This window comes from Micromys minutus (genome assembly GCF_963924665.1).
Source record: "Micromys minutus genome assembly, chromosome: 1".
NCBI classification, from domain to species: Eukaryota; Metazoa; Chordata; class Mammalia; order Rodentia; family Muridae; genus Micromys; species Micromys minutus.
The window spans coordinates 219,997,492-220,022,149 of NC_137969.1; the positions used below are offsets into that span (position 1 = coordinate 219,997,492).

At 36.4% G+C, this 24,658-nt stretch overlaps 1 protein-coding gene across 1 annotated transcript in view; it reads right to left on the reverse strand.

Moving 5' to 3' along the window:
• Positions 1 to 24,658, reverse strand: part of KCNH5 (potassium voltage-gated channel subfamily H member 5) — a gene marked incomplete at both ends in the record, with an annotated part of 292,205 nt that overhangs the window by 96,906 nt on the left and 170,641 nt on the right. Inside the window, one exon of the mRNA XM_080914667.1 lies at positions 14,746 to 14,945. Within this exon, the coding sequence (XP_080770793.1) occupies positions 14,746 to 14,945 (200 nt within the window). The remainder of the gene's footprint in view (positions 1 to 14,745; positions 14,946 to 24,658) is intronic.

A 24,658-nucleotide genomic window follows, 5' to 3' on the forward strand; every position in this document is an offset into this window, starting at 1 on the left:
TGGCCATTGACTTAAGACTTTACAAGAATTCTGAAGTAAAACAATGACTAGATAGACGACGTCTCTATATGCAGTGTCATTTTTAACTGTCTTCAGATCATAATCAAAGCAGCTGTGTGGAGGCCAGTGGCTGGCCTGCTCTGTTTCTCTGTCAACAGTGACTGGTCCTTCCCAAGAGGTTTCCCAGTAATTCCTCAGTTTTTGTCAAGAAGGAGTTTGTACAAGTGTTAGAATACTAAACTATTCATTTAAACACAGCTTTCTGGTTTTTCCTGGGTACTAAGAGAAAACTACACTTATTTCTCATTAGATGTTCTCAACATGGATACTTAATTTTTAATCTTAACAATCCATAGAAATGATCATTAAAGAATATGAAATCCCACTGTAAGTTTGACTGATCATCTGAAAATTACAGTGGGAGCCTCCCATACTAGAACCAGAGATTCTTCACTGCTGATGGAGTCTCGTACACATTGTATTCCATCCACAGTGTCTGGTTTTACTCTTAGAGTGGCGACCTCAGATCGTCACATTGGTTTCTCCATGTAACCTCTGGCCTGTATTAGGAGGCATGTGTATGAGATCACCAACTACATCTCCCTCAGCTCAGCATCTAGACACAGTTTCAAATCGTTTAGCTCTGAGATATGTGGAACAATACTATCCAAACATTTAAGTGGCCACAGGAGGGTGGTGAGTGTTAAAGTACAAAGGGCTTACTCAAAAGAGTAAAAACAGTAAGGTATGGCAAGACATACTGGTCTACCACAGACTGATGGGTGGTGTGAAGTAAATGTAACCATTTCCCTTGAACTGAAACAGTACCCTCAGGAGTGGGGAGAGTATCATAAGACTGAGGACAATTAGAAAGTTGCAAGAGCCATCAGATCCAAGATCATAAAAGCAGTGTATCTCTGGTAGAGCTGACTGCAAGGTGGGCTTTATGCTGATAAAGTCACCAACATGCTCCATTTGCACTGGCTAGTCTTATGTCGGCTTGATGCAAGCTAGAATTGTCTGAAAGAAAGGAACGTCAGCTAAAATAAATGTCTTCATAAGATCCAGCTGTAAGTCATTGTCTTAGTGATGGATGGGTAAGGGCCCATTGTGTGTGGTGCCATCCTGGGTTGGTGGTCCAGGGTTCTATAAGAAAAAAGTTGAACCGAGCCATGGGAAGCAAGCCAGGAAGCAGCACTTCCTATGGTCTCTGTGTCAGCTCCTGCCTCCAGGTTCCAGCCCTGTTTAAGGTTCTGTCCAGGCTTCCTTCAATGACGAACTGTGCTATGGAAGTGTAAGTTAAATAAACCCATTCCTTCACAACTTGCTTTTGAATAATGGTGTTTCATCACAGCAATAATAACCCTAACTAAGACAAATATGTAATCTCTAACCCATGTTTCTGTAAGTAACCCATAAAATCTCTTTGGTTCAAGACAGAACCTTACAACCTAGCTTCTGTTGTATTGAATGGCAGCAATTGCAGTGTGTATGTGTTGGAAAAAAGAGAAACTCAGATGTGCTGCTAATTGGTCTATTAATTTCACAATTTCAATACCAAACATTGATAATGGCATTCTTAAAGAGAACCTACATGAATGTATACTGTTTAGAGTTTCAATTTGTTATTTTAGAAGAAAAAAACATAAAAGTAACATAGCCAATGAACTATGCAAAGTCTATGATCCAGAAACCCCCATTTCCACCATTTATATTAATGTAACAATCAGAAACCTTAAATGTACTCTAACAGAGAAATAAAAAAATATATTGATATATTCACAGAAAAGAACACAGGCTTCCACAACAAGGATTGAACATCTTAAATTTTATAATCAAAATATATTCAAACTGCTACAAAGAATCAAAATGTAATTTGAAATATACCAACTGAATAGTTCTGCATTTGAACTCATGAGCTGGGTTGCAGTAAAACATAGGCATACTAACAACATTATATAAGATTACCTTTAGTTTACATGCTCAGGAGGTACATGACATCAAATGACTTTGATAGATACCACATCATGTATATAATAACACCAAATTTATTATATATAAACCCCCAATCTAATACATACCCGAAGTCCAAAGACATCTCAATTTCAAGCATTTCAAATTCAGGACCTTCAGCCTATACATATTTACATCACACAGATGCTTGTGAAGACATAGAGTAAATGTTCCAGAATGTAGTTTTATAAGTAGTGGGATTATGAGGGATTTAATGTACTTTCTTCTTTTTCTGGTTCTTATTTCCAATTTTACACAAAAGTCATCTGTTACCATTAAATTAACATTTTAGAAATAAAATGGTTATATAATCACAAGATTTTTTTTTCTTTTGTGCCTGAAAAGGCACATTTCAGGAACAACAGCACATGTTAACTTTGTATAAAAGGACTGTGCTACTCTTCCAACAAACTCACCATTTTGAAATGTGATATTAGAGTCTTCCGGACACTACTATATCCTTGAAGATGTGTGTTGTCTGTGCTTTCACAAGGCATATGACTGGAGTCACCGATTAATGACCCACATCATTTTTAATATAGTCTAAGCAATTATGTACTAAGAAATTTAGGCAGATTTAGGTACCAATAAGTTGCTGTATCAATCAGTATAGTTATTGGATTTAGAGTGGAATTTCTAAATAGCATGAAGAATTAGTTGAATATAGGTAGATAATGGTGGGTAACTGATGATTTATTAATCTTTAACAGGGTCCTAAGATCTTGGTTCCTTCTCCTTTTTTTGTGTTTCCCATCTTTAGATCAGTTGTTTGGGTATCAACACAAAGGTAATTTGTGTCTGATTGTTAAAGGTAGCAAAGTATCTATTTCTGTCAAACTCTGTTGTCCAAATTCTATTATTCTTTTTTTCTAATTCCACCACACAGCCTTCCAAACTGAATTAGATTAATCTTCCTCATCAGACTCTGTCTAGCCCCTGTATTATAGCCCACGCATCAGCACAGTTTACAGTCATATGTTTTTCTTCATACTTTCTGTCTTCTTTCTTTTCATTAATTCCAAGTCACGTAAGAGCAATAATTGTGCTTATTTGTATTTATTGCTCTACAACTATGTGTACAATGCCTGACAACATTTTTATGCAAGTACAAATATTGAAGAGTACTTCACTATTTATACAATCTGCTGCTACACAGGTCTGTTGCAGTAAAAATTAAAAGGTTCTGTTGTTATTGGCACCAGGGTATCACTCAGTGATCATTGATCTAGTGCAGAGCCAAGTTCACTTGGACACTATCACACCAGCTGTAAACTGCCCACTGACCTCTCTGCTTCTTCTCTCTTGGGTGGTCCACGGCTTCCTTGGTGTGTTGCTTTCACACACTGCTTTTTACATCCAGGTAAAAACATGACTCCACAATCATTAACTTACCAAACAGGTTTATATGTTAAATTCTCAATCCACAATCCCTCTACACAATACGCTTACAACCAACTGACAAAGATATAAACTGCCCACCTAGATAAGATATATTGCAAAGCAATATTTTGGAAGTAATCCACTAAAAATGTAAGGCTATAAGCCTAAGAGTTAGTTAGAAAGTTTTATTTTCTAAGAAGAAGCCAGAACAATGTTGAGTCACATGATGTCTCAGGCATGGGAACCTTAAACAAAAGAAACACAGAGGCAGCCTCTGCTAATAGGCTGTTGGAGTTCTGCTGTGAGAAGGCAAGTTATCCTGAACACATTGAGAGATTATAAGCTGCTTGACTCTTTGACAGAATAGTTTGGGAAATGTATTTTAAAAGCTGGTTTATTTTTTTTGAAGATAGTTAAAGATTTAATGCTCACATTTGCTTTTATAGTTAGAAGAAGAGAAGACAGAATTCACCCGCATCACATTGGGATTTTCACCCTTGGTTTAGAATTAAGATAGGGTAAATTAGTCACTGACTCCAAGCAGAAAGGGTGATGTGTAGGATGATATTATACAACAGAGCAGGCACAGCATATCATTGGATGTGAAGGAAAGGTAGGCAGGGAAAAGTATTGGAAGGAGGGAGCAGGAGGAGGAGCAAGGAGATTTGAGGGGAGGCAACATGAAGGCAGATGTGGATGTTTCTCTTGGTGCATCTTTAAATGGATACGGTTGCTATGAATATTTAATAAGGGATGGGGTTGTACTGAATTATTTGACTTATATAGGTGGGAAAATTATATCATACCAATTGGATCAGAGTATTTTGGTATGTTCTTTGGTGTGGTGATTTAATTGAGTTTGAAGTGGTAGGAAGAACAAAGCCTGCCACGGAGTTGGGATGTGTATGTGTAAGGCTTGGCAACAAAATGCCAAAGGAAAGTGAGTAAAAAACACATTGGGGTGGTCATGGACCACCGTAGATAAATGCAGCCAGGGCGGGTGGAGTGGACCCTGCCTGGGTCAAAAGAAGCTGGGTCTGCAAGTACTTAAAGGTAGCGTGGAGCCATTAAGATAAAGATGCCTCGCTTTACCATGTGGGAGCCAGGCACTCATGCAGGATAAAAGGTTTCATGTTTTTAACATTTATAGCAACTCAGGTTTTCTTCAATTGATGCCTTCTATCATCTGGACTGCTCTGGCAGAAACGAAGGAAAGAAAAGCATCCTTGAGGAAGCCCAAGAAATGAGGGAGGTCACTAATGTGAGAAAATGGGAAATTAACTGAAGGGCTTGAAAAAATTCCAGATTTATAAAAAATGAAGTTGAAAAAAGAAACCATCACGCTTACCAGCCAGATATGTTTCTCTCTTTGATGCAAAAAAATCACATCAGGAGGGACTTCAGAGCATTGATGTTCAATACTCAGCAAGAATGTTTATCTTGTATTGTAATTCCTTTCTATCTTTTAAGGTATTCCCTACATCTTTATCCATCTTCTCTCTGCCTTCTGTTATGTCAGGTAAAGATGCCCATGGTTATTTGGTATGACAAGTTAAAGAGATAAATGTTGTTTTTAAAGAACGAATAAATCAGTACCAAAACAAGCATTCTTTATTCATTAGAATAAAATCCAAGAAAGAGATAGGAGATGGGTAGGGAGAAGGAAATCATATAACCACTGAAGGAAAATAATAAACAACAAAGCAGTCAGGATGGAGAGATGAATCAGTGGTTACAGTCATTTGAACTGAAGACCTGGGTTTAGATCCCAGCACCCTTAAGGTGGTTCTCAGCCATCTTAATCCGTTCCAGTGAATCTGATGCCCTCTTCTGACCTTTGCTGGTCCCACATGTACATGGACCACAAACACACATACACAGGCACACACACGTGTACACATAAAATAAATAATTTCTTTTAAAAGAACAGCATAGTGAAACCATTGCAATAAAACTAAGAGAAACCCCAGGAAAAGAAAGCATATTTGAAGCAAAGTAGTTATAAAATCTGACTGCATAATTCAACCTTTAACTAAAAAAAAAAAAGTCTCTAGTTCTAAGAAACCCAATGATTCCACTCAAAAGTAGGTACTGTTGCTGAGAATTTGGGGTCCAGTCTAAAAACAGACCCACCAGCAGCTTGGAATAGAATAACAAGTTGGATAGAGACACCAACTCATGGTATGACATGGTCTGCATGCAGATTGACTCATTAAAGTTTCCTCAAGGACTGGAATATGCTTATATATTGTTTTCAATGTATACATATATAAAAACATTACTTATATAAACTGTGATACAGTTCATGTTTCAGCTGTATATTTAAATACAATGGTAATCTTGCTAAATATCAAGTAAAGAATAAAAAAAAAAAAGATGCTAACCATATGGCAACCATTGTAGCTTATGGCCCGAGAAGAAAAGATATGTATGATCATCACTGTGAATGAAATGGTTCACCTCTCTTATAACTGATTACCCTCCTTAGGCATGATGTGATCCCTTTTCATGCTCCATCCAGCTAAGTCAGGAATGTGGCTGTATTTCTTCACATCCAGAGATGTGGACCCAGAAGGATGGGACTCAGTGCTTGTAGTCTAGATGAAGCCACGTTACTAAGTCATTATGGCATCATGTGGACCACTCCATCTGTTCCTTTCTCTGTTATAACTATCAAATGATTCCCTGTGACCTTCCTCAAAAACTAATGGTCAATTGGTCACAAAATAAAGTTCAAAATAGCCTGCACTGTTGAAATAAAGTAATGTCAACATGATACAGCAAAAATAAAAAGATTCTGTTTTGCATTATTCACAGAGAGATGTTTGAGTCATTTGCACTTAACTCAGCTATAATATGCTTCTTCCTTAAAATTCACATAGAAAAACAACCTTGTCTATTAGAGAACATATACAAAGCTTAAGTAATAATATTAGCCAACAATAATATGAAGAATATATTGAAATTTCTCAAACTCTACAAAAGCTATGAGAAATTAAAATTCACACCTGAGAATTCAAAGTATTTTATTGCAGAAAGAATTAGCATTCCTATTTGCTTATAATAATTCTATTGTGTGTTTACTAGGATCATTCTGGTTTCTTATTTTCCAGCAGTTTTATTAGTGTGTATTAATTGTAAAAATGATTTTCATTATGACATTGTAATATGTGAATATAATGTATTATGTTTGTATTCACCTCTAGTGTACCCTGGAGTGGTGTTTTATTTAACTTCTGCTCCATGGTAGAAGTTGCATTAAAAAATTTACCTTTCTAGGTAGGTTGAAGGCTAGCTTAAAAAAAAAATGGCAATCACAAGTCCGAATTCTCACTGTATATCACTTTAGGAAGTGACAATTGAGAAACAAGGTGAGGAGATGAGACTTTTCTATGTTTAAAAGGATAAAATGTATATTGTTTATTACTTGATTAATTAATTAATTTTAAGTAGTTGAAAAGGCATCATGTCTCTTGTGCAAAAGCAGGTAACATTAGCCTACAGGAGATATATTCCATGGCTAGCCTACCTTGGCTCCATCAGAGAATCTACAAATTTATAGTATTTTAAAGTGAGTGTTTCCTTTCTCATATTGAATAGGCTAGTTACTTTCATTGTGAAACTACACATATAAGTACATTTAAAGTGCTTAGCTTGCAAGTGTGTGGACAAAAGCCAGATTTCCAGAACCCACATAAAATACTGGATGTGTAGGGAAGTTGGTCTGTAATCCTATGAAGATGGAAAGAATCCACATCCACACAAGAGAGCTCTGGATGTGACTGAGAGGTGCTACCTCAATAAGGAAAGTGGAAGAGCAATTAAAGTTAGTGCTTGACATAAAGCTTAAGCCTCCACATGTATGTGCACCCATGTACACACACACACACACACACACACACACACACACACACACACATGCACAGAGAGAAAAAGAGAGAGAGCACAATAGAACAGAAAAATTGCTAAAAACAAGTGTTAAATTAGTATAGTTTTTTTTTCTGTAAGTTTTATACAGAACCTTTTAAATGATTGCCCTGGAACTGGGTGTGACAAATAGTAGAATACCAAATGGTACAGATATTATAGGTACTGATGTGCTCTCAGAATCAATATTACAAAACTGCTCACATAGCAGCAGGTTCAAAGGGCACAAAGGATCTTTCTTTGACATGTTATCTATCCCCATCTTTCTGTCTGTCTATCTATCTATCTATCTATTTATCTATCTATCTATCATCTATCGATCTATCATCTATCTGTCTATCTATCTATCATCTATCTATAAATCTACCTATCTATCATCTACCTACCTGTCTACCTATCATCTGTATCTCCCTTTCCTCTCCCTCCTGTCTCTGACTATCACTCCCTTCCTTCCTCCCTCTCTCTTCTTTCCACCTCTCTATCAGTTTGTAAAAGTAAAAACGGATCAAAAGGATGGTATCTGATTCCCTGCATAGAAACATAACTTTCTGAACTTTTAGGACAATGATAAGATTACTATCTAGCTGCAGGCTTTCTAACAAAGGAAGAAAAGAAGACAAACCATTTATTCTTCCTTAAAAGTTAATCTAAATAATCCTGTCAATCATTTTGCACAGGAAAACACCTTTCAGAAAGCTATTTGGTCCTTAAAAACATCACCATACCTACCTAAACCTGTAAGTCAGCACAGTGTTTCCTCTGCTGCTGTCAAGTCTTACCGAGTAAAGATACTTTCCTATACAACGGGTTTTCCCTCATCTTTGGGAGTGTCCCATGTCATCCTCTAATACAGTCTTTTTTCTACTCTATGCCTGTGTGCCCCACTTAAATTCATTCAATAGAAATAACAAGGACTGGGCAGTGGGGAGGCATCAATAACAGTGTGGAAGACCTAAGAGTTCATTGGGTTTGTGTTCAGCTGTGCCTATCTAAATCCAGAGATCTGTTCTTCAAATGGATTTGGTTTTTTAAAACTACCTTTCACCCTCTCTCCAACTTTCCCTTAACCAAATAGAATATTTATATTTTCTTTACCTGCCTGTCATATGGTCAGAATTGTATACCACCTTGTTCACCTTTGAGGCAGTATGCTGCCTTTGATGCTATTTCTTTGAAATATCTAGTTGGAAGGTGATGACAATAGTTGATGTGGTCAATATGAACTGTATCAGCTGTATCGGGGTGGTTGTTACCTCTTTTAAACCAAGTAAAAAATACTTCTACCAAATCTTCCACCCTAGCAAGGTTGCTTTTCTTGTATCCCTGTGATATATTTATATGATAAATTCAGCATAGCACACTAATCAGTGCTCTTTGTGAAGGATGTTATAGTACAGTATTTTCCTCCAGGTGTAAGGGCGCCATTTCCAACCATTGCCATGACAGAACAGAGATAATGTGATAAATAAAAGCACAAATAGTGTATGAGACTGAGGACATGTACAATACTCCCATCTGAACCCAATAGAGGTGACACCTAACACTGAAATCACAAAAGCGCCTATGGACTGGTCACCTGACCATCCCAAGAAAGCATCATGCCACTGATAGTTCCAGGAAATCTGGGTCTTTGCCACTGCTGACATGGCCTGCAAAAATTGCCATCCATAGCTACATTCATTAGACTAGTTAGATGTGGTTCTGCATCTTTTATCTGAAGCTACAATCTGTGCTGATGGAAGATCAACCCTTTGACCTTGCATTCCTTGCTTTTCATCTACATCAGCTTCCATCTAGGCCACCACTAAGGCTTTGTTGAATTTCTTGGACTTTGTTGTAGTCTTTTTAAACCTTTGTAGCTTTTCTGTGGCCTACATAAACACATATAAAGAGATGTAATGAGTACAATGTGTGATCTGAGAATTCATAATGGTTATTAAAATTAGTGTTAAAGCTGAAAAGATAGTAAAAAGTGTAAATAAAAATCATAAGGGTTTAGAATGTAACCGGTAAAAGAGGCCATGGACACTCTAGGGTAATGAAAAGTACCTGCTCTATAAAGCATTATAAGTTGTACATTTTTGTGTGGTCCTGCAAACTGAAAATAGAGTTATAACCCACTTTTTTCATTTAAATTGTTTTCCTGAAAAGTTATTTCCAATGTCAGGATGAATTTTATGAGCTTTAGCCATCATCCCTTCTATTGCCCCCATAATCTTCTTTTATTGTAAATCCTCCCATTACACCCATTGCTCAGTACTTTAAGTACAGAATGTTAGCTAGTGGCAAAGAACAGAGGATGGATTTTGTTATTAAATTTTAAAATTACAAAGTACCTGTAGTATTAATAGTCAATAAAATGTTGTCTACTAGATAAAATTAATCTAGGCACTTCCCAATGGAAAAACAAAAACAAACAAACAAAAAAACTCAAACCACAGAAAACAAACTTCTCTGATAAAAAAATGTTCTAATCCCCCCATTAGTATAGTGATTGTACTAAATAGAAGCTGGTTAAGGCTGAGTTAAATCACTGTGATTAATTTGCTTGTGTGTTGATGTTAAATTCAAAAATCTATAAACTAAATATGTGGAGAAGCTAGAAGGAAATCACAATAATTGGAGTGAAGATTTTTCTTTAATTAGCTGCAATGCATCATTAAATTCCATTGTACACAGAGCTGAAAAAAATAGCTGTTTTAGAACTAACAGAGAAAGAGACATTGAAAAAGATAGCAAGCTTCATTTGTTTTCTTTGTTTTGTTAAGTGCTTGTGTAAATTTCCTAAAAATAACTATTAAGAAAAATATTTAAAAGAAAACATAAGTGAACTATACAATAAGAAATATATATTAAGACAACATACCTCACATACTACAGAATATAGGAAGCAAACATTGAATCAAAGAGAGTAATTGCTAAGAATCTTGACACTCTTTTCTGTAGATGCACCCTGGCTACATCCATAGATCCATGATTGTGCAATTACTGAATCAATATAATTACTGCTTTCCACCTTTCATTTTATCACTCCACAACTGTATTTTAATTATTCCAATCCATTCCACTGTGCTTGTAGCAGAGATCCACATATGATGTACCAAATAGATTGAAAAGATTAAAAACCAAGAAATAGAGAGGCCATGTAGGTTCCTTGTTCCTATGCTGAGAACCTACACAGAAACACAAAGCAGTGAAGTCAACTGGAGCACTCACTTATGGGGCAATGAAGGTGTTAGTAGGTGACGTTGACAAGATTTAATGAGGATTGTCCTAAGACACTGGAAGGTGCAGTTTTTATTAAGTGAGCTGGGGAATGTCAGTAGAATATATTTTTTAAAGACAACCAGGAGCCTAATTCTTGGACAGATCAGATTCACTGGGCCTGCAAAGCAGAGAATAGTATATAGTTGAGAGAACAGGTTTAGTGAGCTGAGACTGTTGAGTCTTACAAGTCACAACATAGGCTGGAATCACTGCAATGACGTAAGAAAAAATAATAGAAAGCTACAGGGCTGAGCTCTACTACCAGCTCTGATGAATTTGTCTCATTCAAATCGCTTCAGAAAATACTCAACCCATTTCACACAGTTTACAGAATTACAGTGTAGAGCCAGAGTTAGGCAATACATTTTTTGCTAAAATAGGGTACTTTGTATGTGCCTAAAAATTATGTCTTAATGACTTAATTTTACTCTGTTATAGAGAAAAGTGAGCTTTGGTTAATGTTTACTAGTGATACACATTGTTTCAGATTATATTTTTGAAATCATAACTTAGTAACAATATTTTCCTTTCTTTTCCTCCACCCAAACCCTCTCATATCCCCTTCCCCACTCTTTTTCCACCACCTGTTTTTCCACTAATTGTTATTACATGCATATATATGCATATAAATATGACCTGTTTAGACCATATCATCTTACATGTGCAGGACTGATTGTTTGGCACCAGACAATCAACTGATGTGTTCTCCTCTAGGGAAGAGCACTTCTCCCATTTTCAGCTTTTCCATAGTTGCTTGTAGTTCCTCGTATAAGGCTGAAGCCTTATGGCTTAAATCCTGTCCAGTTTAGCATGATCATTGGTTTCCTCATTGTTTAGCTCACATTTGGACAGTCATGTTGGTAACCCAATTACTCCCTCTCAGAGAATTAGCTTTTATAGTATCAAAAGATGCTATGAAAGCTTCCAAAGGAGGAAGGCAAGCAACAATCCCATGAGCTACAATGCTTGTGAACCACATCAACAATCAGCATGCAGGAGTAACCCTAAAGGCACGTTAGTTGCATGGATACCTTGAGGGTAACCTACAGCTCTCTAATTGAACTCAAGACCCACTCGACAAGGGTAAAACCATGTCTGGTATTGAAAACCTAGCTAATGCTCAGTGCTAGTGAAGTTGTGGTTATTGGAGGAGAACTGCACCCACTAATTTACTCAGTCAGCATCATGCCTTATGACATTTTTCAGTGTCTAAATAACTTTAATTATATCTTTGGCTCACTTAGTTGCCAACATATTTTACACTACTGATTTATAAAAATATTTTACAAATTATAAAAACTGATTTTGCACTTTTGCTGTTGATGCTTTATTTCTACTCTAAGTGTTTCAATTTTTCTTTAACTTGTTTTCTCAATGTATGTGTGTGTTTCTGTCTCTCTTCTTCATATGTGTGTGTGTGTGTGTGTGTGTGTGTGTGTGTGTATGCACGCGCATATGCATGAACATGGTTATGGGGGACTCCATAGAGACAAGAAGAGAGTATCAGATCCCTCAAGAGCTGTGATTCTCAGCCTGTGGGTCATGACTCCTTTGAGGGGGATGGTTAAACAACCTTTTCACAGGGGTTGCCTTAGAACATCAGAAAAGAGAGGTATTTACATTAAAATTTATAACAATAGCAAAATTCCAATTAGGAAGTAGCAATGAAAATATTTTATGATTTGGGGTCACCACAACATAAGGAATTGTATTAAAGGCTTGCAACACTGGGACGGTTAAAAACACTGCCCTACAGCTGTAGATGTAAATGGTTGTGACTCACTATTATGGTGCCAGGAACTGTAACTGCACTTAAACTCTGAGCCATTTTTCAATTGCTTTTTGTGACCATCCTCAAGCATTGCTTTTGTATTTTAAATGTTATGTGTTTTATTTTACTTGCATTTTAATGTTATGTGTCATATTTACTATTTACTAGCTAACAAGATGACCTATATGCCTGTGAGTCTTCTGATCTGTTGTTAGATTCTTGACTAACATCACAGAAATGAATGCAAATTTTGTTTTCTTCTTGTTTGGTAGCATATGGCATATAGTCTAAAAAGCATTTTTTAAACACAGTCTCACTGAAGATATAATTACTAGGAATCCCCACATCCCCTCTCCATGCCCAGAATCTGGCTTGTGTCTCCCTTAAATCGCATACACTATTACCCTAGCTAACATACATCTGATCTGAGTGGGAATTTCTCTACTAGGCTGAAAGCAATCAATAGTCAGGGCATGTTTCACACACACACAGCAAAGCTTTTATATTTGAAACATCAACTTAAATCTGCTCTTTCTGGTTCTCAAAAGCAACTCTAAGTGTGATTCAGTACATTTACCCAACCTCTTGTCCCCTCTCTTCCCCTCCTCTGATAACTACCAATCTTTTTTGCAAGTTGTCTTTTTGAGTTCTCTGACTGGGAGACACCATGAGTTCCTCTCATTCTAGGTCTTTCCAGGTCTAATTCCATTTAACATAATGTTCTCTGGCCCCACCCATTTTGTTACATAAGACAGGATTTCACTGTTTTTTTCCTTAACTGTTTACCTAACTTGACTATTGTGAATAGCGAACAGGAAGCAGAGGAGTGCAAACGTCGCTCTTGTGTAACAGTCTACTTTCATTTCCTAGTGACCCACAAGTGGAACAGGTTGATACTCTGGTAGATCTGATTTCAGGTTTTTGAAGGGATATCCTGTGTTCAATAGCCATTGTACTAATTCCCATTCCAACAATATATAAATGTTTCCTTTCTTTCCTCAGTCGTCCGAGCCTCACAAACCCTGCTCTGATCTAAAACTCACTTGCTATCTGTCGAACTTCCACTGTCTAAACATCTACTTTGATCATTTGTATGTTCTCCACTTATAAAGTAGTTCTTAGATACACACACACACTCACTCAGACACACATGCACACAAGCATGCTCATGTCAAAAACACATACCACCTAGAAATGGCAAAGAGGGTATCTTGCAATTTGACAGGTGTCAGAAGAAAGTGTTCTACACAAAATAGTCTCCACTGATGCTTATAACTCAGGATTGGCGTTCACTTCCTGTGTGCCAGCTCTAGTTGACATCCCTTACATTTTGAGCAAATCAAGTTGTATAGGATAATGAGAATACTTTAATTTGCTTTTAATGGAAAACTTTGGGTTCTTCTTTGTCCAAGGATAAGTTAGGTGAGGGGGAAGGCAGTTACCATTCAAAAACAACAACAAAATCAACAAAAAATGAGACATGAGAATAATTGGAAGACTTTTATCTCTATTGTATGAAAACTCAAGGGAAGATTGAAAATTAATTATGCATGTGATAGAAAAAAGTTATGAAAAATATGAAAGAAGATAATATGAATTTTTGACAGGGAAGTTTCATTCTGTTTTTTTTCTTTTTAAAAATAAACTTTTAAAAATTGGTTATTTTATTTACTTATATTTCAAATATCCCTATTTCTGGTTTCCCCTCTGCAAACCACCATCTCATCCCCCTCTATTTTACCTCTAAGAGGGTGCTTCCCCACCCACATACCTACTCCCTACACAGGGGCAACTAGCCCCCATAGGACCCAGCACCTCCACTCCGATTGATGCCGGATAAGACCATCCTCTTAAAAGTCTCCATGTATGAGTTTGTGAGTAGGAATTACAGGCAGATGTGAGCTGGCAGACATAGATGCTCAGAATATAATTCCAGACAGTAGCAAAGGCAGGAAGATCTCTCAACAGCTAAGCCATCCCACCAGCCCCCTGGAATTTTTAACTCGTCAGCAAGTCAAAGGAAAAATTAAAAATAGTTCTCTTAGAAGAGTGTTCAGAGAGTTTTACAGAAAATTACTGAGTGAAAGTATCACAGGGGAATGGAATAATGAACTGTTTTCAGAAACTGAATTTTCTCAGTTGAATATCATGACTGGTACTAATTGATAGTTAATAGTTGGATGTTTCATACCTCCTAAGCACTCAATAAATGTGATTGATTGAAATGTCACTTACAAAAATTATAGTAAACATTTATATAGCAATTGCACAAGGGAACTGTGAATGGGAAATGTACATACATCTAAATATCCGGCTTAAATATAATAAAAGTAATAATAATAATAATAATAATAATGATAATAATAAACAATAATGAACAACTCTACCTTCTCCGTGTCGATGCCTTTTGACATTGACCATGTTGAGACAATATAATCCATGACTCGTTCACTAAGGCCTTTTGGGACCTGATATAATTTCAGGAAATCTCGAACATTGTTCAGCATCTCATGGTAACGGTTGGTGTTGGCATACATTTGCTGGAAAATTGTGGTAACGTTTCCAAAAATAGTTGCATAAAGAAGAGCTGAAATAAAAGAAATGATAGACATAAAATAGATATCCCAAGTGACAAAATTACATTGACTAAATCAGTAAACAATGCTACAGAAATATCTTGATTAACTTCCAGAAGTTAACACATATGAAGGAAGCCCTGACTCCATAGTTGGTGCCTGGTATGCTCTCTAGAAAGGTTACCATAGAACAACAGTCATGAACTCAGGGAAGTCCATAAAAGTGGCATGAATATTTCATAAAGATTCAAATAGCACAAAGTTATAAATTTGCTAAGATTTCTAGCCCTGTTTTATTTGCTTATTATTATTACTGTGTGTGTGCCTTAGCATGTGTGTGTATGTGTGTGCATATGTATACACACAACCATGTCAGAGAACAACTTTGTGGCATTAGTTCTCTCCTTTCACCTTTCTATTGGCTCTGGGATGGAAATCAGGTCACCAGGCTTATATGGCAAGCACCTTCCCACCTACGCCATTCCACCAGCCCCTAGCATTCCTGCCCTTTTCTTCCCCCAGCTCCACAATCCCAAGGGAAACCTAATCAAGTCTCACTTAGAAATGCACGATCTCTCCCAAATTACTCCTTCAGCTTTTTGAGTGCTTCTTTGGTTATAAATATTATTTGACAGAACATCAGATATAAAGGGGTGGGGACATATTACAGTTCTCTCCTTTTAGAGCATTGTGTAGATAACCAGGAATGAAACTTAAAGCCAAAATAAAACTCTCGGAGTGATAGAATCATTAGGTTCATGTCACTCCAGATGATGTAGACATGTTTTGAGCCCATCATTCTGTGGTGGTTGTGATTTGTCTGTAGGGAGCTATGACTAGAAATGAATGCTCCCTATGTCTGAACCTAGACTACACCAGCTCCTCTCTCTCTGGATCAGGTCAGTCTTCTAACAAGGACCTACTGTGGGGAAACTGTAAAAGCCACTGGGTTCAAACCCTAACCTAGCATACATACACAGTTTTATCTGACATCACCTCCTCTCCACCACTTTCTTATGAGCAGTAAACATCATGTAGCAAGGGCAGGAATTCTAGCTTCTGTCATCTTCCAATCACTTGAAAAAAAATCACTTCTTGAGAGAAAATATGAGTGATTTGCCTTTGAAGATTCATATCCAAATTCTGTTGGATGTAAACAATGTAACAAGATAGCAAAGCAACTTGGGATCCTATCTCTATTTAGTGGAGTAAAGAGTCATTTGTTTCTCTGAAATCAGGTTCTTACCTCTGAGTGTAACATGTAATTCTACAACAGAAGCTGTTTTTTATATACATAAAATACTCTATAGTTTTTACTTTTTTCTGTTGTTATTTAGGGATTTGAATACTAGAACAGGATACATTTTTAAATAGGTGGATTTTAATTAAAAGTGGGTAAGAATATTTGTAAATTGGGTCTTTAAATCGTTGAGTAATCCTATTTAAAAGCAACACTTCCTCAGAAATAAAAGGAATCATCGATCTGATGTCCCCTACACAGTACTGTTGTGCTTAAGAACGGACACATCAACAATACAAACAAATTAATAAAGAATAATCATCTATAATATGCAAATATATGTTTCAGAATAAACAAGCAGAATAAATGTTTTTAAAAATAATGAATTACTAGAATAGAAGATCCAGAAATGAGCCCTCATGTATATGGTCACCTGATTTTCGATAAAAGAGCCGTAAACATTCAATGGAAAAAGGACAGCCTATTCAACAAATGGTGCTGGTCCAACTGGCACTCAGCATGCAAAAGAATGAAAATAGACCCTTTCTTATCTCCTTATACAAAGCTCAAGTGTAAGTGGATCAAAGATCTCCACATTAAACCATTGAATACACTGAAACTATTAGATGAGAAAGTAGAGAAAACCTTAGAACACATAGGCACAGGAGAAAATTTTCTGAACTAAACACCTATGGCTCAAGCTCTAAGGTCAAAGATTAACAAATGGGACTTAATGAGATTGCAAAGTTTCTGTAAGGCTAAGGACATTGTCAAGAAAACAAAACGGCAGCCAACAGAATGGGAAAAGAGCTTTACCAACTCCACATCAAATAGAGGCCTAATATCCAAGGTATACAAAGAACTCAAAAATCTAGACACCAAAGAATCAAATAACCCTATTAAAAATGGGGTACAGAGCTAAACAAAACATTCTCAGTTGAGGAATATCGAATGGCTGAGAAATATCTGAGGAAGTGCTCGACATCCTTAGCCATCAGGGAAATGCAAATCAAAACAACCCTGAGATTCCACCTCACACCAGTCAGATTGGCCAAGATCCAAAACTCAGAGGACAACAGATGCTGGCGAGGTTGCGGAAAAAGAGGAACCCTTCTCCACTGTTGGTGGGGTTGCAAACTAATACAACTACTCTGGAAATCAGTCTGGCGATACCTCAGAAAATTGGACATAGTACTACCTGAAGACCCAGCTATTCCACTTCTGGGCATATACCCCAGAGACACTTTAATACACAACAAAGATATGTGCATCACAATGTTCATAGCAGCTCTATTTATAATAGCCAGAAGCTGGAAGGAACCCAGATGTCCTTCAGAAGATGAATGGATACAAAAATTGTGGTACATTTACACAATGGAATACTACTCAGCCACCAGAAACAATGACATAACCAAATTCTTAAGAAAATGGCTGCATCTAGAGAATATCATCCTGAGTGAGATAACCCAGTCACAAAAGAACAGACATAATATGCAGTCACTGATAGTGGGATGCTAACCCCAGAGGCTCACACGGCCCCAGAAACAACTCACAGACTGTATTAAGTCCAAGAAAAATAGAAAAGAAAAGAAAACAAAACAAAACAAAAATAGTCATGCTCAATCCTTACCCACCAAGAACCCATTGATATATTCCAGGTTGTACCCTGTATTACATGTACTGTCTGCTCATTGTAAAAAAAAAAAAAATCTTTACACACCAAGAAAACTTTGACTATTTCCAGGTTGCATCATGTACTTTATGCTCATTGTTACTGGTGGGATCTTTATCACACTATCAAACCTTAAAAAAAAAAAAAAAGTACTGACAAAAATGTATTGTATAATTTTATGCAAAAAATGCTTAAAATCTGTACATTTATCTTTGTTTTGTAAAATAAATTTGTTAAAAAATAAAATAAATAATAATGAATAAGTACACATTAATGACTGTCCACTAATTATGTCCTGTAATAGTTCTCAGTTTTTAAAACTTGTCAATCATAGGACGACCTATTATTTATGTGTAATTAGCCATCAGATCTTAAATTTCTACATCAAGGCTAATGCCCACTTCTGGACTTGTCCTTTTGACAGACAGAGACCTGAGACCCCAGAAGAACATAGCTGTATTCTGGACACTACCCCTGGGTAGATGAAGGGGTTGCAAGGTGAGCATACACCACACAGAGATTGCACTTGCATGGACTATGCCATAGGTTGCATTGACCTGAGCCCCAGATGAGTTTGGACTTTGTTATACAAGAGTATTGTAGCACAGATGGCTCATGGGAGCTTATGAATAGTCCCTTCCACATGAGTTCCAAAAAGAGAGAGAATAATCTTGTGGCTTCTGACCACACATCAGTAACTTTGGATGAGGTATCTGGGCTCACCCCAACCCTTGAGATTGGAGTGTTCCAGTGTGGACTTGTGGCTAACCTGAACTTAAGTTCTCATCCACTGCTGAAAAAGCTGCAGCCACAAAGCAGATGCTAAACTTCTGAGACAGGCAAAAGCAAAGCCACATCTTCATCTAATAATAATGGACAAAATGCAGTGCCAATAACTGACCATAATAGTAATCAATCTATACACAGCCATGTAATTGTTTTAAAGCCTTTCAAGAAATTGCACAGAATTTAAGGATACATAAAGAAACAACTCAGTATTTTATTAGAGAAGACTAAGAGGATTGTAATAACTTAAACACTAACATAAGTAGTTCTTATATTGAAGGTAAACAGACTATAAAATAGATAAGTGTTTGAATAGAAAAACAATTAGGCAGCTGTTCTCTCTCTCTCTCTCTCTCTCTCTCTCTCTCTCTCTCTCTCTCTCTCTCTCTCTCTCTCTCTCTCTCACACACACACACACACACACACAAAACTATCAAAGGAGAAGAAAGAACAAAAAACTAAGAAGTTCACAGCAGCTTGGGACAGCATTAGAAGAGCAGACATTTGGGGTGTGGCATTCAAGAGAGTCTACAGATAGTTACAGAGAGAAAAAGCACACTCAAAAAGATAGTAAAAGAAAACTACCCAGTCCTAAATGGAAAGAAACTAAAATACTGGTGCGTGAAGGTCAGTGTCATCATAATTGGTTTCAAGGGTCACCATGCTTTATCAGTTCAATAAAATCTATCACAGATCATAACCCAATCAACTCTCAGAGGTTAAATGCAAAGAAAAGTCTCTTGAGAGAACAAGAGAGCAACACATACACTCATGCACATACACTCGTACACATAATGCACACATATGCACATAAATACACACATGTTACAATTACCTGCCTTCAGCAGAAATGTCATAGGCCAGAAAGGAGTAGGAGGAGGAGACAGTCACAAATGCTAGACAATGTTTCACAACCTTTGGGTAGCAACCTCCACAGGAGTCACATATCACATATCCTGCATCTCAGATATTTACGTTATAATTCATAACCACAACAAAATGACAGTTATGAAGTAGAAATAAAATAATTTTATGGTTGGGAGTCACACAACATGATGAAAGTTACAGACTACTGTTCTAGGAGAAAATAAGCTATCAATAAATGATACTATACGAAGCAAATCTGGGGTTCAGAGATAAAAATATCCTCAGACAAACAGAGCTGAAAAAAAAAATCACTAACATGTTCTAAAAAGGAAAGAAAGGAGGAAAAAGGAAAGATAAAACAAATTCTTTAAATAGATAGAAAAGCTGCTAATCACCAAGAAAGTACTGGACATTTAAACTCATTAATAAGAGAAAGTACACAAACTAAGAACACTGGAACACATAAACATCCTAACACATAAACACCCTAACACATAAACCAGTTATGTCTTGCATACACATAAATAGGAGAACAGTCAAAATTAATAGCTACATTAATATTTGATGTAGGCAATATAGAAAGATGAACAACAGGACATCAAAACGCACACTCTGGGCAAAGGGTGAATATAAATGTCCTTTTCTCATCTCTCTCACTTCCTTATCCTCTTCTTTCTCAGACCATTTTATGATCAGTACTTAAAACACTCTCATTTCAAAAGGCCTTACTTTAATCAAATAAGTTATTTTTCTTAAGTTGCACTGTAGCCAAAGCAAAAAGCAATGACAGACTAAGAAGAATAAGCAAGGAATCAAAATACCCTCTTAGAAGAAAAATCACCCAAGCACAATAAAGGAGACTACACAAGGAGAAAGATATTAGAAAAACTAAGAACAAGCCACAAAATGGCAGAAGCAAGACATTACTTAATAATTGTGTAAAATGTAATGACTTAAATTCCCATGAAATACATGTAAAGGGACTGAACAAATAATAAACAATAACCAACTATGTGCTACTTAGCGCGAATGACCATGTGCTTCATCTTGCTAAGCATCTTTCCTTTGCTTCGTCAGTAACATCTTCTCCTCCCTCAGGTCTCTGCTTAAGACTATATTCCTCTCTGGGGTCTTCCCTGACCACATGGGCTGAACATTCTCTTACAACAGTATTCTCAAGATCCCTGACTGAAACATCATTATCTCTGCTCTAATTTATGTTTATGTGTTTATTATTTGTTAATTATTCATCTTCCACACTAGGGAGGCAAAGTCTACAAAATGAACATACGCCTTTTTCTTTATGCTCATTTCTATATTTCCTCCCAAAGAGCATATAATTCCTATAATATAGTAAGTGTTTGATATTTTTTCTAGTAAATTCTATGCCAAAATAAAAAGCCAAACAAACAAAAACAGTTTTCCAAAACATTTTTTCCATATAAAAACTTATTTTGGTTGATAAGACTGTATATAAAATATATATTACTAAGACAAGTATTGTGATGAAATATTTAAAAAGAAAAGTTCTATATACTCTAGTTGCACTGAGATAATAATTAAACTGGAAAGCCCTATTGCTACTTAGCACACATAAATGCTCATGATGGAGTCAGTTCCATCTCCAGCTGTGTTGAGATTCATCACACTATTTTTCTCTCTGAGCAGAGATAGTCAATCACATGCTAATGATGACAAGGATGATGTGTGGCAATTTCGTAAGTGGGTTTTTATATAATTTTGTAGTCTTTTAGACATATGTGAATGCTAATTTCGTAATCTTTTGTTGCAGTAAATTTAAAAGGTGGAAACATTTTATCCCATGCTAGGGCTGGCACCAGTGGAACCACGTGGTACTGTACGGGATCTCTAACTAAGCAGCTCCATGCTGCTTCTAAGAATTCAGGTGTGGTTCACTCCACCACCCCTGTGTTTTGTTTTCACTCACTTTCCTCCATCACCTAGTATTAACATGACTCCACAATCATTAACTTGTCAAACAGGTTTATATGTTAAATTCTGTGTCCACAAACCCTTTACACAATAAACTTACAATCAGTGGAAAAAGATATAAACTTCCCATCTAGATAGGATAAATAGACTAATAAAAACCCTCATAAATAATCATAAGAACCATATCAATCTAGGGATGCGCCAAGTGTAATATTCATGTCTGCTTCCATCTTGGTTCCTCTTGAGTCTCACTTCTTTCTCTACCTCTTCCACTTTCTAGACTGTTCCCTGCCTTACTCTCTACTGTCCAATCATGTATCACTTTGAAATCAACCTACAATCTTTGGTCAAAATAATCCTGACATACATGTTAGTAAATGTCTATGTAAAGTCTTACTTTTCCTTTAGCCATTACAAAAAGATGTAATGTAAGGAAAATTATAAATGATTAAAGGTAGTGATAAATATTTGGATACCCCTGTAATCCATGGGCAGAGTCCCTTTCCTCTTAAATCTCGCCATACCCCAATGTCATGAGTTGGCACAATAATAATTAATCTTAAGCCTTGAACAACGAGGAAATTCCAGTTCTTTATTATTTTAACATCTCTGAAAATTTAGTTGCCATTTCATGAGGAAGCTAACGTCTCCTAAATACATCTTCATAGACAGAAACAAATACATCTTCGTAGACAGAAACAAAGAACCCTGACCAACAGTCTTGACCTTAGACCAAATAATTTTAAATATTGATATGAACATATATTTATAATAAAATTTAAGATTACATACAATCATCAGTTTTCAGTATATTCAAGATATAAAAGATGAGGCCACTGAGTTGTGATTGTGTGTACAGCACACAATGTGACTACATCAGCTTAGTAGCAATCTTGGTGAGCCAATTAACAGGTGGCTCTCTGAGGCCCAATCAAATCATCCCAGTCAATACTAAGTGAAATATAAATAATTCATGTCCCCCAAGCCTCACAACTCACAGATTCATGACATAATAAATTGCAGTTCTTTTAAAAGCCACTAAGTTTGATTAGCTATTCAACTGTAATAATTTAAACTATAATAAAGCACAGTGGCTCTCAGTTGGAGAGAACCTGGAACAGGAGGGTAGAGAGCCTCTTGCTCTACATGTCATCATGCCAGAGTGGTTTCGTGAATAAAGCTTTTTAACATTAAATATGGTTTTATGCTTTAAAATTGAAAGTGCCCACTTTTCTTATAAAGTCATAAGTGAGTGCTTAATGTTGTCAAAAACATAGGTATAGATTGGGTAGAGTTCAGAGCAGTTAAGGGAAAAAATTTAGAGAGAATATGATCAAAATGATGTGTATAAAATTCTCAAAGGATTAATGCGAACATTTTGAAAACATTGAAATGGTGTCAGTATAAGTAATGATAAATATTAGTATTCACTTAAGAACCGCTCCACTTACTGTATTTTTGTGGAGTAAAGGTTGTATACTAGCCAGTATACTAGCCCCTGGGACTAAAGTTTAAAAAGAGACACTATGTTTTTAAAGCTAAACATTGGCACTGGACAACCAACTAGGGTACCCTTTTTTGTGGAAGAACACACTCCCACTCCCAGCTCTGATTGGAGGTCTTTAGTTCTTTGTATAGAGTTGAGGCCTTGTGAGCTACTCCTTGTCTAGTTTAGTATTGGTATCGATCTTGTTCTGCTGATATTTAGGCAGTCATGCTGGTGAGACTACGGATGTAGCTTCTGACCTTACTAAGACACACAATCTCACAGCAAACTCGCTACTTCTCCAGCTCTTACTGTTTTTCCATGCCTTCTTTCACGGTGTTCCCCGAGCCTTAGATTCAGAAGTGTTTTGTAGATGCTTTGTTTGCATTGGGTATACACATATATGCATGTAATAACAATTAACAAAAAATAGGCCATGGAGTTGAAGTGGAGTGGAGAGGTTCTATGTGAGGATTAGAAGAGAGAAGGGGGGGAGGAGAAAATGTTATAATTACGTCATAGTCTCAAAACTCATGTATTTGAAATATGACATAAAGAGATTATCAGCTTCAAACAATGTTTTGTAGTTAAATACTAATCTTAATTTTCCCAAACCACATTTTAAAATATTATATTAAAAATAATAATATAATAATAATAAGTGAACAAACTTATAATGATTCAAATCTTATGATCAGTAGTTTATATTTCAGAACTGAATGATTTGTAGAGCTAAGAAAAATCTATTTTCAGGTAATTAACTGAAGAAGCCTCTACTAGTGAGTTGTTAATGGCAGCAGATAAAGTAATGATGTCAGAGAAGGTTCTGAACAAAATCCATTCTGCATTCATTCCATTTTGTTTGCTCTTGGGTCAAGCTGTACTTGCTATGTTCTTATTAACCATCTTTTCTTTGTGGACTCCTTTTTGCCCACTCACAACAAAAATCAACCCTGATTTATTTTTCTAATTACCTTCCTTGTATGAGTCTCAGATGTGACCATTGACTTTAGACAGAGTTAACCTAAAATACTTATGAGCAAATGCAAGTCTGGAAATTTTTGTTTAACCACCATTTGCTTTCTAAGTTCCCTGAAGCCACCTTTATTGATAATACTTTAGAGGCGAAAGAAGAAGACTCATCAATGTGTGTGGTTATTTGTGAGGTTTGTTAGAGCAGTTGTAATGGCTGCAGTTTAATGAAACACAAAGGCTCCTTTTCAGAAATCTCTGCTGCCAGAATGGCTCTCCTCCTACCTCACCTCTAAAAGTCCCTGTTTTTTGTTTGTTTGTTTGTTTGTTTGTTTTGGATCATCTTTTCAATGAACCACTAACATAGGCCCCTCCAGACATTCACACATGAACCAGACATTTTCTCTCTGTCTTCATTTAGTCAGTGCTCCAGTGTAGCCAGGATCTGCACTGCACCATTTGTATCTGAGAAGCAAATCTCATTAAATACTTTGTGTTATGTGCTGACTATTGAACAGTATTTAAAACTCTCAGAGATACTGGAATTTTGAGAAAGAAGTCTGAGGTAATACAAGCTGATGAATAACTATATGAATGAACAGTCAACTTGTAAGAGAAACTGACACAGAAGAGGAGCCATTCTCATTGAATTGCAAAGTTTAGCATAAGGTTGGAGAGATTTCATTAGCCTGGAGCTGATCTTGCGTTTATCATAACAACCAACTGCAGCAAAATAGTCCTAGTAATT